At 35.8% G+C, this 16,626-nt stretch overlaps 1 protein-coding gene across 2 annotated transcripts in view; it reads left to right on the top strand.

Annotated features, from left to right (window-relative positions):
- LOC105215360 (uncharacterized) overlaps positions 1–16,626 on the top strand; it is a 51,040-nt gene that overhangs the window by 20,374 nt on the left and 14,040 nt on the right. For both annotated transcript variants that reach the window (XM_011189226.3, XM_011189227.3), the window contains exon 2: positions 6,067–6,114. In XM_011189226.3, the coding sequence (XP_011187528.2) occupies positions 6,067–6,114 (48 nt within the window). The remainder of the gene's footprint in view (positions 1–6,066; positions 6,115–16,626) is intronic.

The raw sequence follows: 16,626 nt of genomic DNA, 5'->3' as shown, positions 1-16,626 counted from the left end.
TTTTTTGGTTTAATATGCGAAACGTCTCACAATAAAAAATGTAGATTCTTGCTCTAATTTTGCTCTAGCATTTGGACTCTCATGAGAATTATAGTTTTTTTTTAATTTTTTTTTTTTGGACTTAATATTTCTTGAGACTTTTTAGCGTGCAAAATGTGATACTACAACAAAATAGTACATACAAAAATATATATCAGTTCTTTAAAGCCAGTGACTAGCAAAATATTAAGTACAGTGGTAGGCAAATTGTGGCAGATACTAATACACAACAGTCGGAGCACACCCAGAAGGAAAAAATATGTATTTTATATTAACTTTTTTCTAAAATTTCATGAAAATATATATTTCTTAGATATTTTTAAAATCTTTTCCAAACTAGTACTAAAACTTGTTCAAAATAGATGATTTGAGCACTAGTTCAAAACAAACTATTTGCGGACCAATGCTTTTAAAAACACTTAAAAATAAAAAAATATGGTCTTAAAAACTTGTTTTTGCATTCTTTGCTCCTACTAGGCACTACCTGAATGTTTTGAGACACTCATAAGTCTGCCTGGCGGCCACACAGCGCTTGCGGCATAGATTAACTTGCGTACTAAGTACTACCTTTGTTGAGTCCTTTGTTGCTTGTGCTCCAAAAACACACATTTGTATATATATATGTAATACATGCGACTGATGAGCCGCACTGTCAATTTCGACTTAATGAATTGTTCGCTTCGTACCGTATTTAATCCCATGTTGCTTTTTGCCGCACAATTTCTCGGACAGCGCCTACAATTGCCTGGGCACTTTGTCATCATTACGTGCAAAAAAAAGCAAGAAAGAAAAATAGAAGAATGAATGAAAGACAGAATATGCTCGTAAAGATTTTTAGCAAAAATTGTGGCAACAACAACATCCAGAAAAAAGTACCGACGCATTTTCAATTTGCGAGCACAACAATAATAGCACTGTGGGCCTTTTTCGGGTAATTTCTTGCCAGCATTGTTGACATGCTGTGCATGTGTGAAAATGTCCTGACGATAACATATTTTACGCTCAATTGAATTTTGGCTAAGATACACATATGTACACACACCCATGGAAGCATACAAATAGGCTCTAAGCTTGTTTGTGTAATTTCTTTGAAAGCAAGCAAATAACGACAGTAAGCAGGGTGGCATATAGCATAATAGGCGACTTCTTTCACTTTTCTTCATTTGTTCATTTCATTTATGCTGCACATACATGCTTTTATTGTTGTAATTTTCATATATATATGTATATATATATATGTGTACATGTGCCTCAGGGGGAAGTACTTTGTTTGCTGCACTTTTGTATTAATATTTTGTGCATGAGAAAGTGCAAGCCATGCAGTTCTTTGAGCTGGCACCCCTCTGAACCCTACATCTTCTCAGATTCTCTAGTCGCTGCTGCTGCTTCTAGTGCAGCGCTAACAAAGGGCGCATGCAACTAACTAGTATTTTACCTCTCTGCTATTTGACCTCATAAATTACAAGCTCAGACAAATAGCACAAAACACACACGAGCATTCACATTTCGAGGGATTTTTGCTGAGCACAGCAGCATATTGCACATTCAGTCATTTGTTCGTTCGTTCAGTCATTCATTTGCTCAGTTGGCATTCACAATTTAATGTTCGAAAAAGTGATTCATTAATGCATAATGGCATTGTTGACAATGGTGTTGCTGTAGGCGTGGCATGCATTTGGACGAAATATGTATGTTCGTGGATTTATGGCATATAATACAGATCTATAAATGTTCTATGGAACTGTGGAATTGTTCTATGGAGCTCGGGAATATCCAATGAAAGCAAAATCATAGCATCATCTAAGCATGAAAAGCGAAACTAGATCTCCAGCTGAGAGTCTTCTCAAATATCCAACGCTAAAGTTTAAATAAATATTTTTGCTGAAAAATGCAGAAATTATGAATGAAAACGAACTTTGTTGAGCTTTTTATGATTTTCTCCATTCCCACTTCTTTGGCAAAAACAACAGGCATAACCTCAAAATTTTCTCACATTAAAGCACAACTCAGAAACTCATTACTATGCTTGAAGCGTCAACAATAATGTTGAACCGGCAAACGAAAGAGCAGTAAAATGGAAAAAAATGTAAAAAGACTGCAGCTGGTTGCAGCAATAAGCGAGAGTGGCGGTGTGGCAGCTACTGAAACTGCAACTGCTGCAGCGGCAAATCCCCGGTTATGAGCGCCGACCCAGCTCCTGGCTAAGTCATTTCGAAAGGCCAAAAGAAAAGAAATTTATGGCGTTGCTATTGAAATTATTATGGCTGCGGCTTTGTGCGCAGTTGATCCTTTTGTTGGCGCTCAACGCGGAGTGGTTGCATACCACACAGACGCAGGCAGCTTGCAATAAATGTCTGACCCAAGCGCTTTGCTGGCGACCAATAAAGGTATTTCTTCTTCAGCTGAGTTCTATTTTAAAGCATCTCTTTCGGTTTTCTGCCTTTCATTCTTCTTCAGTGAGTTATATTACTGTCATTATGCGCTTGATTATCTAGCAAATCAATGCGTTGACGCAGCGGTGGCACACATTAAATGCTGTCACACGCATACATATATACATATCGATGCATTAAGATCTCTAAGGCGCAGAAAAGGAGTAGCATTTTACTTTACGACTCGTGTGGCAGCCATAATTCCAGGCGTACCGCTGACCTTTGCATTTCCTTTTGGAAATCGTTGTGGCAGTTACTTCTCAGTTGACAATTGCCATCATGTACGCTGTGTCATTTCTATTTTTTCTATACTTGCCTCATTGTGCTGCAGTAGTTTTCCCTCATAATTATTGTCATTCATTCTTTGTGTGGCACTGTTCTTCTTCTATTTGCTGCGCTTTTCATTTGCCTTTCTTCGAATGCCTCTGCCACCAAGCGAATGTGTCGTTGTCATTGTGCACTGCGGTAGGTCATCAACCAAATGAGTCTCTAACAACAATGCCAACAACTGCAAGAAAAAATAAAATTACGAAAAAATAAAATTACAACAACTACAAGAAAAATTTAAAAAAATCAACAACAACAAATAAAAACAAAAAATATGAAAACGTTACAAAAACAATGTTGCATGCATATGTCCCAATTGTTTTGACGCAGCGCAGGCATCATCAGCACTTTGAATTGTCCAACTTGCCACATAGGGGCTGTGTCACACTCTGATGATTCATTCATTGTTGCTTTTTTCGATTTCATTGCAATAGTTGTTGTTGTATTTGAAGTTTTTGCTCGCTTTGTTACAGTTTCAATTTCAGCTTTTCATAAATGAGATTTACTGCAACGCGCCGCGGCATCCCCATGGGCACTTCCTACCTTGCGCCGCTGCAGCGCAAAGTTTTATATATTTTTAAAGAAGTGTGTGTGTGTGTGTGTGCGTGCAATTATTTATAAGCATGTCTACTCGCTTTCGGTAATCATATTTTATTATAATGTTTTCTCAGCTTCCAAGTTTTTTTGTTCCCCAACGCTCTCTAAAACTTCGCTCAAAATGCGCGCAGATGTGCGGCAACAAGCTTCAACTTCAACTTCAACAGACACATACATACAGGTATATATAACTGTCAGCACTGAGGTAATTGAATTTATGCAAATTTCACTGTTAGACACACACAAAAGGTGAACTCGCCGTGGCATGGCTTGGTAGCTGTTGTCTGGAAGCTCATTGAGCAAGGTAATCAATGTTAGGCCGGATGTTGCACGCGTGTGTGTCTGTGTTGCTTGGTAGCCACTTTCGCATGGAAATTTCTATGTTTTCCGTGTGATGTGTGCTGCTGAAACCCTGTGTGCATTGACATTTGTCTTAATGAAAATTTCTGATGCAAATACTAGCTGGCAGCTGGCTTTTGGTAGGGGGTTTCTGAAAAGAAAATTTTCATTATGAAAAATTGAAAAGTTCGAAGGGTTGCCGGTATGAGGCGTATGTGTGACCTTTGTCTTCACTCAAGGGCAAGGAAATGTATGAGTTTTGTATTAGCTTCATTCTTATGCAAATTCATTTCGGCTGAGAAAGTTCCTAGAATAATCTGCGATCCACTTTTAATTAAGTAGATACTTAGGAGTATTGTATAGTTCATTCGACGCTAAAAAAGGTATCGAATTATCATAAAATAACTATAAATATTAATTTGAGCTGCTTTGTGCCGGTCAAATGCTTAACTGTCATACATAAGATCAACCTACAATAGCTAAGATCGCATTTCGTACTTAAAAAGCTCTGCATAGAAGGCGCTGTGCTGCAATTGGGTTAATTTACTTTATAAATGATTCTATGAAATACTAATGAGAAAGGTTTTTAAAAACTAAAACTATTTAATAAAAATCTTTCTAAAACCCGTAAGCTATAACTTCAACAAGTTGGACGTTTAACCTCAGCTTCCTCATACATAATTATACACGCTCCTACCGTCATCGCGTGTTGCGCAAAATATTTTTTTTACATTTTGATCATACTAATAAAAACCAGTTGAAAGTCACAGCATGTTGGAGATTGTAGCAGATTTTTTAATTAAAATTAATTTCAAACCGCAGAACAGCAAAAAATATGGCGGTCGCTTCCTGTACCGAGGCAATTCGATGAGGTTGCTTGCTTTATTAGAATCACGACGCTGATTTAATGTCTGCTTGTATAAAAATAAATGTATGTGTAGAGTCTTCATTACAGCTCATTTTAGCTCAAGCTTGAGCTTAGAGCCGCGCTCATTACTAAATTGATGTATTAAACTCCAGCTAAAAACAAAAGACTCGTCATAAATCAATTTGAATAGTTGTTGCTACTCGGTGTTGCTGCTGCTTTTTTAAACGCGCTGACTTTGTTCCGTTGTAAACGTACAATAAATCAAACGCAGAATAGCGCTGGAAAAAATATAAAGAAATCAAGCAGCTGAATTTGCGCTATAAAAAACCATTAAACAAAGCACGAGAAAAAATGCCTCAAAAGAAGCAAATTTGTGAAGAAGACACGCATGTGGACAGACACGGTGGCTGAAGGAAATGCGTGTGCGTGTAAAGAAGGCGGTGCACAGGCGGGTCTTAGGTAGGCGCTCGTCTATAATAGACAATATGTAGCTGCTGTAAAGCACCTCAGCACCTTTGTATGCCCCTTTTGGGTCGTCGATCAAAAAGCTCTGAGGCTGAACGCTAGCGTTAAGCTCACTTATTTATGGTATATACGTATGTAAAAAGATCCCAAAGCGAATTGAGTTGTTAGGCGGCATGATGTGTTGCCGCACCTCTGCGCTGTAGCTGGCGATAGGCAGCAACAATACAAGAGCAATAAAAAGACTACAACAAATTAAAAGTAGTAAAACCATAAAATGCAAGTTAGCGCACAGAAAAGCAGCAACAACAATAAAAAACTAAAACAATAAAAATTGTAACAGAAGCCGTAACCCCTTTTGAGCCCAACTAGACGCGGCTACCGCTGCCAGCAGTGCGTTGTAAACCATTTACTTCGCAGCGGTTGATGGCAAAAAGTCAAACAGAAAATTAGGCAATAAAATTGTAAAGCTGCGGAAGAGACACACACTCAATAAAAATGTTAAAGGCCACTAAGTAATAAGCACAGGCTGACAGATTGGCGCATTCAAATTGCTTCAATTTTAAATGTTTCATTTTTTTTTTTAATTTTCTACGCTGCAACTCGGCTAATGACAGCGCGCAGGCGGGAGAGCCGGCGTAGCAGAGTATAATTAGAATTACAACTCGGGCAATATTTTGTGTTGTTGATGGGCGTGTGATGATATTTTGCTGTTGGCTGTGTCGCCAAGATGTTGTTGTAGTTCAGTTTGTGTGGCAAATCAAGAGTTGCGCGTATTTTTAGCTGCTGCCGGCATGAAAAGAAACGCTGTTAGGGCTTGAATTTGCTTAATTTGCAGTGAAAAGGTGACTTGCTTCAATATGAGTGTTTCAGAAAATTTAAAAACAAGAATTATTGAATTTTTAAAATATATCTTCATGAATTGTTCTTATTCTTCAAATTAATTTAAATTTTTTCCAAAAAGTCAATGTCTAATAATGATTTACTTCTATTTTCTTACAGTTTGTTCAAGATTGGCATCACTGCATGGACTTTGAGGATTGCAAAAATGTAAGTTTACTAGAAAAAATATATAAATTATAAATTTAAAGCGGTTAAAATAATCAAATGAAAGCTGGAGCTCAGAAAAACGGCAAAACTATGAATAATTTGACTTCAATAAAAAAAAAAATAAAAAATATTAAATATTACTAAAAAAAAATATACAAATTATAAATTTAAAGCGGTTAAAATAATCAAATGAAAGCTGGAGCTCAGAAAAACGGCAAAACTATGAATAATTTGACTTCAATAAAAAAAAAAAATAAAAAATATTAAATATTATTGACTTCAACTTAAATAATATTTTCTATAACTTTTTAAAAAATATTATTTTATATTTTTTTAAAGAAATTCTTATAAATATGTTTTTTATAAGAAATATTTTTTTAATGTTTATTTTTAAGATTAATATGTAAAATTTAATATTTTTAATAATGAGTATTAAAACTAATTTTTTTTAATTTATATTTCCTATTCCTTATTCATCGTTTTACTGCAAAAATATATATTTTCTTAGTAATAATTTTAAATTATTTAATTTCATAATGAAGTTGACATACAAGAAACAGTACAAGCCAGCTGATTTGACTATTTTAACATTTAAATTTATCAGCACAAAAAGCTCTCAAAGCAAATTTGTTAGTATTCCAATATATTTTCGATAAATAAAATAAAATATCTTCCATCAAAAACAACTCATTTGCTTTGTTAGTTCTTTCTTGGTGCTGCAAATAGCATTTAATTACATAATTTATTTATTTATTTCAAATATTATATTAATTAAAACTGTCTATCACGTCATACAAATACATACATGTCATCCTTATTTGTTATCTTAACCGTAGTTGTCATTAATGTCATCGCATCAAGCATTTACGCCACAAACTCCAAGCATCTCACTGTATATATTACATCCTTCACATTTTATTTTATTACAATACACACTCATATATCACTTATTACGCTTTAGTACCACACAATCCTCAAAGCAACTCTGTCACACACTCGCGCTCTCTCTCTCCTTCACTCTATCACTCTCTCTCCCACACACAATCCTTTCGTATATGTATATATATAGCTAGTTGTAGTTGTAATGTACGCTTGTAAAATGTTATTATCCTTAAAGTTAGCGCTTGCCATAAAAATCTACTTGCACTCGCCGCGAAACTTTTGCATTCCAGCGCATAATGCAACGCTGTCTTGTCACTATGTGCCACACAGCTGTTGACGATGCGGCTGTGTTAGCTCGGCAACGCGAAAACTTATGCGCCGCGTTAGTTGCATTTAATTAAGTATTTAAATTTTAACTACCTTTTTATTATGCTTTCGTCGTCTCTCCTCGTCTCTTAACTGCCTCTTTACACAAGCTCATGGCATTGCATACAGTGTTGCCTCACTACTCGCATTGTACTTACTATTTACAAGGTTGCTTAATTTAATTAGCTGGGAGGTAGTTTCGTACCAGCCCCATTTCCCGCCCATAAGCTTTTACTTCCGCTAGTCGCTCCAACTTGCGGCTTTGTTTAACTTTTTCCTCCACATTTTCATGCCACGACAGTGATTGTTGCAAGCACGCCTACGAACTCTCCAACACCCGCACCTACTTCACCTCCTTGTATATGTGAGTGTTTGTGTTTACGAACTACCCTTTTCACCGTATTTTATGACTTTCGTCAGTCGTGCCTGAATTTAAGTGCTTCTGGTGGCGCAAACTTCGGCGGCAAGGGTTGTTGCAAGTATTAGGCTGCAGTTTGGAGTGCATAGTTGTTGTATGTATGTATATGTGCAGCTTTAATGCATCGAGTGCCTCAAATATTTTATGTAAGCACTTACATACGAATTTTTGTGTGTTTTTTCGCTAAAGTATTGCAAATAAGCGAATTGTGTAAAGTGAAATAAAAGTGTATTCAGCGCAGAAAAACGCAGTAGATAATAAAGAGCGGCCAGCAAACTGCCGCCTTTTGTTGATTCTCTTCTTCTTTTAAGCCTTTTAATTAAACTAATTAAAATCATGTTACACTGGCATGTTGAAGGGGGGGGAAAGCGGGTGGTGTGAGGCGCAAAGCAATCATTTCACTCCACACGCTCGTAAATCAGCCAAACAGAGTTGCATTCGCTGCATTTGCTGCACCGTGTATTTTACGATTGTGAGCGCGAGTCTCTATTTTTATTTCCTTTTCGCTCATTTCATTTCGACTTTCTTGCGCTTTGTTGCCGGGTATCAATTTCATTGCCCTCGAGTTTTACAGTTTTTTTTTGCAGTTTTTCTGGTTTTTGTTTTCATTTATAAAGCTAATAAACCTTAAGTACCGCAGCCGTGCCTTCGGCGTGACAGAGAAAAGGTGGTGTGTGTCGCGCTGAGTGTGTGTGTGTGTCACTCGAGTGTGCTTGGCGTTCCTGTTTTAAGTTCTTTCGCACTCAGCTCACTAAGCTAATCAAGCGTTGTGGCAGCCAAGCAAAAGTCGCCGCATCATGCTGCTTTCATTAACCTTTGCATTCACATAACATACACTACATCATGCTCTTTCTTCTACGGCTTTTTCGCATTTTTTTCTGGTTTGTGTGCAGTTTTTTGTTAGTAAAAAGCAATTGACACTTGCGCCGCAGGCATATTGCAACATAAGTGACGAATGGCGGCGTTGCACTGTCGGACGTAGCGTAGTTGCAGTGGCAGGTATAACATTTTGCAGTGCTATTGCAAGTAGGGGTTGCACATGTGTCCAAGGCTATTTGCATTTCATATGGGAAAATGTATGTATGTATGTTTATAGGTACGATCACCTTTGTGCACTTCATTTTGTTTTAATCATTTTGGGGAAGGTAAAAAATTAAACTTCAAAGGCAAAAGTTGCCGCCAAAGGTTTATTAAGGATTGAAGAAAGACAAAGAAAGCAAGTTAATGAGACATAATAATAAATAAAATTAATATGTCAAATTAATAAAGAATAATTATAAATTCAGAGTAATAAACATTTAATAATCGAAAAAATATTAAATAAAAAGTTAAATTTATAAAAAACAGTATTTCATTACATTAGTTTTGATAAATAATTAAAAAATATTAAAATAATAAATAAAAAATAATGATAATAAAAATAAATAATATTAAAAAAAATTTCAAAAAATAATTATGTTAATAAATTTTACTCAAAAAAAAAAAAATGAAAAAAGACCTTTCTGATTTCAAACAAAATTAAAAAAAAAATATTTTATATATTAAATTAACATTTTATATATATTTTTACTGTTTCAGTCTTCAAACAAATTATATATTTAAAAAAATCTTTTTATATTTTCAAACCTCTATCTCTAACATTATTTCAAAAATAAGCAATTTTCAATTGCATTTATCAAATGTGGCACGTACAGCGATTTCTCACGTGCCGCCATTGCCGTCATAAGCTGTCATAACCCCAAACTATAAGGTGATTCATGGCAACAGCCCTTTAAATAAACTCTGGCAATTTTATTGCCTATATAAAATTTATTTTTTGGCAACATTTCAAAGCTTTTTTTAACAGCCACAACATACAACACTACGCACATATGTGTATTGTATGGCTGTGTGTTTGGGCATGCCGGCCATTTTTCAACGCTGTTGGAACTGTAGACGCCATAGTATTTATGCCTAAGTGGCATATATTTTATGCCAATCTCAGACACACACACTGACAGCGAGGCATGTGTACAACGACTTAACGCCGCAGAGCTGGCAACGTAGCATAGCATGGCATATATGTATAGAAGAAGGAAGCACACATATGAGGCCTTACGCTTTTTCGACAACACAAAACAAATCAATTTTCTGTCGAATCTCTGTAAAAATGTGAAAAAGAACTGTGTAAAAAGCGAAAACAAGCGATGCGCCGCAGTCCACGCTGTGCGAAAGAAAAGCAAACTCGTAATGCAATTTATTTATTATTGTGGCATACTGCCATATACAAAGGGCAAAGAGCATAACCGCACAGGAGAGTGAGAGTGATGGTTGGTCGTGCGGTGGAAAAACGAAAAACAAAAACAGAAAGATAAATACTGTAGAGGGGGTGTGGGAGACTTTAGGCCTGTCAAAATGATGCCATTTGCCACAGCAACAACGCTTTGCAACGAGCTTGCAACATACAAATATATGCCACGTCGATAGCGCAGCAGTCGACTGCTGTCGATCGATTGTCGGCCTATATTTTTCGGTTTTTGGCTTTTGTTGTTCTTGCAGCTGCGCCATTGTGTGTGTTGACATAATAAAATATGCATTTTTCCGTTTTCGCAACAATCGAAAATGAAAATGAGAACCGAAAACGAAAATGTTGCACAAAGCAAACGTTGCAACATGCCGTAGCCGGGCATAATGGTGAATCGAACTTACAGCATTTACACACACACACACATCTGCATATATGTATGTATGTAATGGCACATCGATTGCAAATCAGCAAATTGAAAAAGAAGAAAGCGCCACAAAGTAAACTCACAGCGACAGGAAGCAGCCGAAAACGCGCAAAAAAGTGGCGCAAAAGCAGTCGCTGCCACACACAGCGGAAGGAAAGGCAAGTAAAAACGAACATGAGAAAGTGGAGAAATGTCAACACAGCGAAAAAGCAAAAACAACAACAAAAAGAAAATAGTGAAAAATTTGGGTCAATTTAAAATTTATCGACCAAGCCGATTGCCAGGATATGTGCCAATACACGCACACACACAAACACATGCAGAGAGACTTACATGTGGTAGCCACGTGCCACTCGCTTCACCGCTTTCCTCTCCAACTTGCCACCCAACAGCGGTGCTTACTTAGCATACACACTCATTTAAGCTCGTTATGTGCATTGCAACAACAACAAAAACTGTGCATTATTACAATGGCGCAGTGCAACGCTGTTTATGTCGTTGGCTGACTTGGTTGGTGGCAAGTAGAGCGTGTGTTCACCGTGTTTCGTCCATTGTTGCCGCGGCCAGTGGATTTGTGGCAAACGGAAGTCTGCTTGCACTGTCATGTGCAGCGCTTTTCTGCTTTTGCCAATTTTTTTCCAGCAAATGTGAGCGATCTGCTCTGATTCACCAACCATGTGGCAAGGACATGGCTATTTATTGTGGTTAGCTGCATGCAGCAAATAGAAAAATACCGAAATTAGGTAAATGTGTTAGATTATGGAGTAGTTATCATCATGGAACATGTATTTTATAAATTAACTGAACTTGGGAAAATAACGGTAAAAAGCCGGAGAGTCAAATAAGGTTCCATACCTACAACCTTCAAGTCCATGTTGGCGCAACAGTCGTAAATTGGTATAAGGTCACCCCAACAGCTGTTCTCAAAACATTTTTTATGTCCATACAACAAAAGCTTCTACAAATATTCAGTTCGACGCTTCAATTTTTTTTCTTTTGAAACTTTACAAAAACAGCTATGCAGGTGTTAAAAATGTTTTTAGATACCGAAAGCTATTTTTTACACAGATGAGTTCTAATTTTCTCGCTTTACTGAAAATGTTGGATGTGAAAACGCTCAACCGAAGAGTAAACTCATGCATTTTTAGTTGTCATAAATAAATATGTAAACAATTACTTTTAAAGATATATATGTACATATGCTTCTAGTTGTTGTGAGCATTTTCACTGATGAGTTGGCGCCTTGTTTAAAATCTGGGTTAAAGAAGCTTCACACCAAAGCTTATTTGAATGGTACATACAATATACTTACATAAATATTTCTTTAATACACTCATACCTAGTAGTTTCTGGAAATTTATAGTGAGATATTTTTTTTATTTTCGTTTATTTTTGATTCCGAATATATTTTTTCTATTTTCGATAAATTGCAAATATATATAAAAAAAAATTATTTACATTCCAGAATTTTTTCTTCTTCTTGAACACTTTATTCTTGTTTATCTTCTATTTCACTTATTTTTTGTACTATTTCTTAGTCCAACCTATTTTCCTTGTCTTACATAAATATTGAATATTTGCCTTTCATAGCAAAAATTTACCATGCCACATCAATTTTGCACAAATACATGCTGCAGTTTTTTTAAAGATTTCCAATATAAATCTCTGCTTAGCCGCTGCTATGTTAGTTGTGCATTTGTGCAGCCGAGGGCCACAGACCACCGAAGCACCACAGAACCTATAAATATGCAGACTTAGGAAAACACGCAAACCTACATTTACACACACATGAATAATCTGCAGTGCATGTGAGTCAAAGAAAAATATGCATAACTCTCGCACGAGATCCCATTGTAAGGATAAATATGCTGGCTTTCCGTTTGCCAAGTGCAGTAATCCTTGGCATATGCGCTGCACTAGCTTACTCAAGAGCTAGCATATGTACAACATTTTCTTCTGATTGTTATTGCTGTGTTTTTGCTTGTAAGCCCTACTGGAAAATAATAATAAGAAATACAAACAAAGCATATAAGTGAGAAAACACCCGCACATAAAAATGTAAAGATATACACAGATACAGATGTAGTTGTGAGTATATATGTGAACCACTTGCTCGAAATGTGACTACGTGCGCGTACTCGATAATGAAGGAGTGTTGCAAGGACATAGCATACATTTAAGGTTATATCTGTACTTGGAACACAAGTAGATGATAACATATTGTAAATAGCTTATAAGAGCAGCAAATGAGAACAGCAGCATGCTGGACACTTCGTATGCCAATAACGAGTACCTATCTCCACACAATTGAAGAGTGTATTGAAGATTAACTAGTAACCAAGGCTAAGTGGTCAAGTGAATGCTTGAATAGACAGTTGAATATAAGTAGGAGGCCATATATGGTATATTCTTGAAAGAACTATTAAAAATAACAAGATTTTAAAGATCGAAAGTAGAAATATGTGGACGAATAGGAAAAAGTGATAGGTAATACGAGGAAACTTGGCTATAAAATATATTTCAAAAGAAAGAAAAATAAATCGTATGATAATTAAATTTGAAATGAATCTGCACATGATTTTAGTTATGGACCCATAAACAATTAAGTTTTCGAAAAGCAATGAATCAAGAAACTCCAAATTATTCCAACTGTTGAACATAACCCTTTCATAAAATTAAAAAAATGCAGTAAATATTGACTCTCTCAAGCGCCTAAACAACTTTTACATTTTTCCCAAACAATCAAGATTGATCTACGAAAATGTCGTACAACTCCCGAAAGGACGCATAAACAAACGTAAATCGTGTATTGTCAGAAACCTACAAGGCTTTGGATTAGCATAAAATAAATGTAATACAGCGATAACTACTGATAAGCAAGGAAATCTCAACGAAAAATATCACATTACCAAAACAACGCTACAAGCGAATTCCAACATACAAACACACACACTCGCATGACATTGAACCTTTACAACCCAAACGTGGTACACAGACTTCTTAGAAATTTATTGATTATAAAAAAAGAACGAACGGCAAAATGAAATCGAATATAAATGCAGAATGTAATTCTAAGCGTATCGTTTAGAACCCTGGCAAGGCAACCAAATAGATTTAGATTATCACAACAAAGTGTGTGCCGGACAGCGCAGAGAGTTGGGCCGAGAAAATGTTCATGGGAAAAATGGGTAAACCAATACATTGGAATATTGTTATTGTATGTGGCAGTGCACAAAGGAACTTTGTCATACCCTGGAGTAATACATCTGTATGTTTGTATGTATGTAGGAATGCCAATAGCAGTTAGTTGAGGGCGTTTGTCGCACATAAAATTCAATTTCGATTTAAAGATTTTAATCGAAAATGAATACAAGACAACCAATCCAGGAAAAAAACAGAAACATGTGTGTATTGGAAAACTGGGGAGAAAAGGAAATTCAAGCACAAACAAACTGAAAATTCAATTCGAGCGCAAAGAAAGGTGGTACACAAAATGAGAAGCTGTCACATGATAGTCTGGCTGGACGATTAAACAGGTATCGGTTGTGGACGGAACATATTTATGGTTAGGGTGATCTGAGATAGGGGCTGGCTTGGTTACTTCTATGCGGATTATATATACATACTTATTAGAACTTGAAGTGGTATGACCACAGAACTTCTGCTGTTCCAGCAAATATCTTGTAATGTGAATTCTGGAACATTATTATTCCTTTTTTTTTTTGTTGTAGGCAAATTCACTCATTGCATCCATTCTACTTCTACAAAACTAAAGCTTCATTTTTTCATTCTTTTAACTATCTTTAAAAACACACACAAAGTAATAAGTACGCCGTACAGTGGTGTAACACAAACCCACACGCACTTTGCAGGCGGATGTTGGAGCCACTTGAGGGCATCGCTTCATTAACGTTACTCAAATATTTATCTATGCACATAACTAATTTAAAACATATGCAAACAGAAATAGACGCTTATCAGTAGATAACATAATGAATGACTTGTTGCCAGATGAGGAAGAGTGAAAGTGTTTTGTTTTTGTAATCGCCAACGCTTTTACTGATTAACCTTAATTGTTGCTCACTCATAAGCCCTTTAACACTCCCACACTTTACTAAGTCTACAAAAATAGCAATATGTGCCACATAAATATATAAGAGAGTATATGAAATTATTTATGTGATATATATATAAATTATGTATATATAGATTATATGTGTATATATGAGTCACATATTTGCTTTCGTGTATAAATAAATTGCTGCTTTTATGGAAAAGCGCATACAAACTGGGGCAAAAGAGTTGCTTACTCACACATACATATATGTATATGTGTGTCCCAAAGTGCAGGCATGCCGCCACATAAGTGTACATATTCATACATATGTATGTATAAATAGTGTCTGCAGATAAAATTTTGCTAATGGCGCGTGACTTTTCAAGCAAAATATGCTTTTTGTGTGTCGCACAACGAAATCTTCAAGTCCATAAAAAATTAGTACTTTCGAGTGTACAATATGAATGTTAATATTTTTTATGCTAATGAGACAGTGTTGCTATTGTTGCCACATTTTCAAATTATGCGTAGCACAGTAAAATTGGGGTTTAGTGTTTTTCGAAGATATGCGCCTTGGAGCTGATTGCTTTGAATAATATAAATATTTATTAAATATTTTTAATGGATGCGCCTTGTGGAGAGATAAATGGAACATAGTGGAGCTGAAGAAGAGTAACAAAAATTTGTTTATCAGCAACGAAGAATCTTTTTAGAAATTAGGAGAGATAAAATTAAGATTTTTCGAAGTAAAAACCCGGAATAGTGTAGTTGAGTAATCTTCAGAGTTATTTGAGACAAAGTAATACAGTAGAGATAAATAAGTTACATAACTTGACAGCTTTCGATTTGACAAGCATTAGAGAGTAGCCAATCGAACAAACTATAACAGATGTTTAAGAAGAAGATGGTTGTGGCTTTTCCATATAAATTTATTGACAGAAAATGTCTTTGTGGATTGATAAATGGCGAATCGAAGACAGCTTAGAGTTGTTGGAAAAGGTCTGCTTTACATGGACTTTATTTAATAATTTTTTAATTTAAGTTTATTTCACTTTAATAACATAACATACATATGCATAAATATGATATATGTAAACATATATCTTTACATATATATTCAAAGCCAAAAACAAACTTATTTCCTCACAACAAACAACATTTGCGCTTACAAAAAAAAACTTGTGGCATGTACGTTTCGTATCAAAAATGCGTATCGCAATCAACAAATATTTACACAGAAATACATAAGAAGTAGACGAAGAAGAAGAAGCATACAAAAGCCGCAAACCATATTGACTTCCGCTGCAAAGACAAATAGTTACGGGGTACAGAGTCGAAAGTACGTTTAAATTTCAGCTTATTCAGTAAGTAAAAGTTGAAATATTTCAACAAACAAGTAAAAGTATGTGTTGGCAGTTGAAAAGTGAACTCTCTCATATGTATGCATGTATATACACCGACATAAGCACGACGTTAATGATTCCATTAGAACTTATGTTAGGAATTTTCAATGAGCTGCAGCGCGGCATTACAATACAAAAGCACTGTAAATGCAGCCAACTTAACAACAACAATAAATATAAATATTGTAACAGTGAAAAGTGTGACCCCCAAAGGGCGCGAGTGGAAAAAAAAGTTTGGTACGAAATGTACATTTAAAGTGGGTATTTAGGCGGTGAAGTGTTAAAGATGCGGCGTAGTGGCACGGGTGTGTGAAAGTGATGCTGCTTGCTTCACATATAAGTATGTATGTATTTATATATACATTTAGAAGTGCTGCTGTTAGTAAAAGTCTTTCAGCAGCACTTGAGGCACGTGGCAGTGTTGCCAAATGTATTGCTGTTGCATGCAACAACAGTCTTTTTGTGGTATTTAAGCTCCGTGCGGCATACAAAACTAGTTGACTGCTGGCCGCTTTTGCCATCTGCATGCTGATGAGCCTCTCCAGTCATGTATGAGCCTGTGGCATAAACAAACACTATATACTTTTTGTTGCACGCAGCGTGTGGCACATAAACAAAAGCATCAAAAATTTATAAAATTGCAAAACGCGCCAATAAAAAGTCAATGTTTTTGTG

Source organism: Zeugodacus cucurbitae, chromosome 5 (genome assembly GCF_028554725.1).
Source record: "Zeugodacus cucurbitae isolate PBARC_wt_2022May chromosome 5, idZeuCucr1.2, whole genome shotgun sequence".
NCBI lineage: Eukaryota > Metazoa > Arthropoda > Insecta > Diptera > Tephritidae > Zeugodacus > Zeugodacus cucurbitae.
This window is presented reverse-complemented; position numbering and strand designations above follow the sequence as displayed.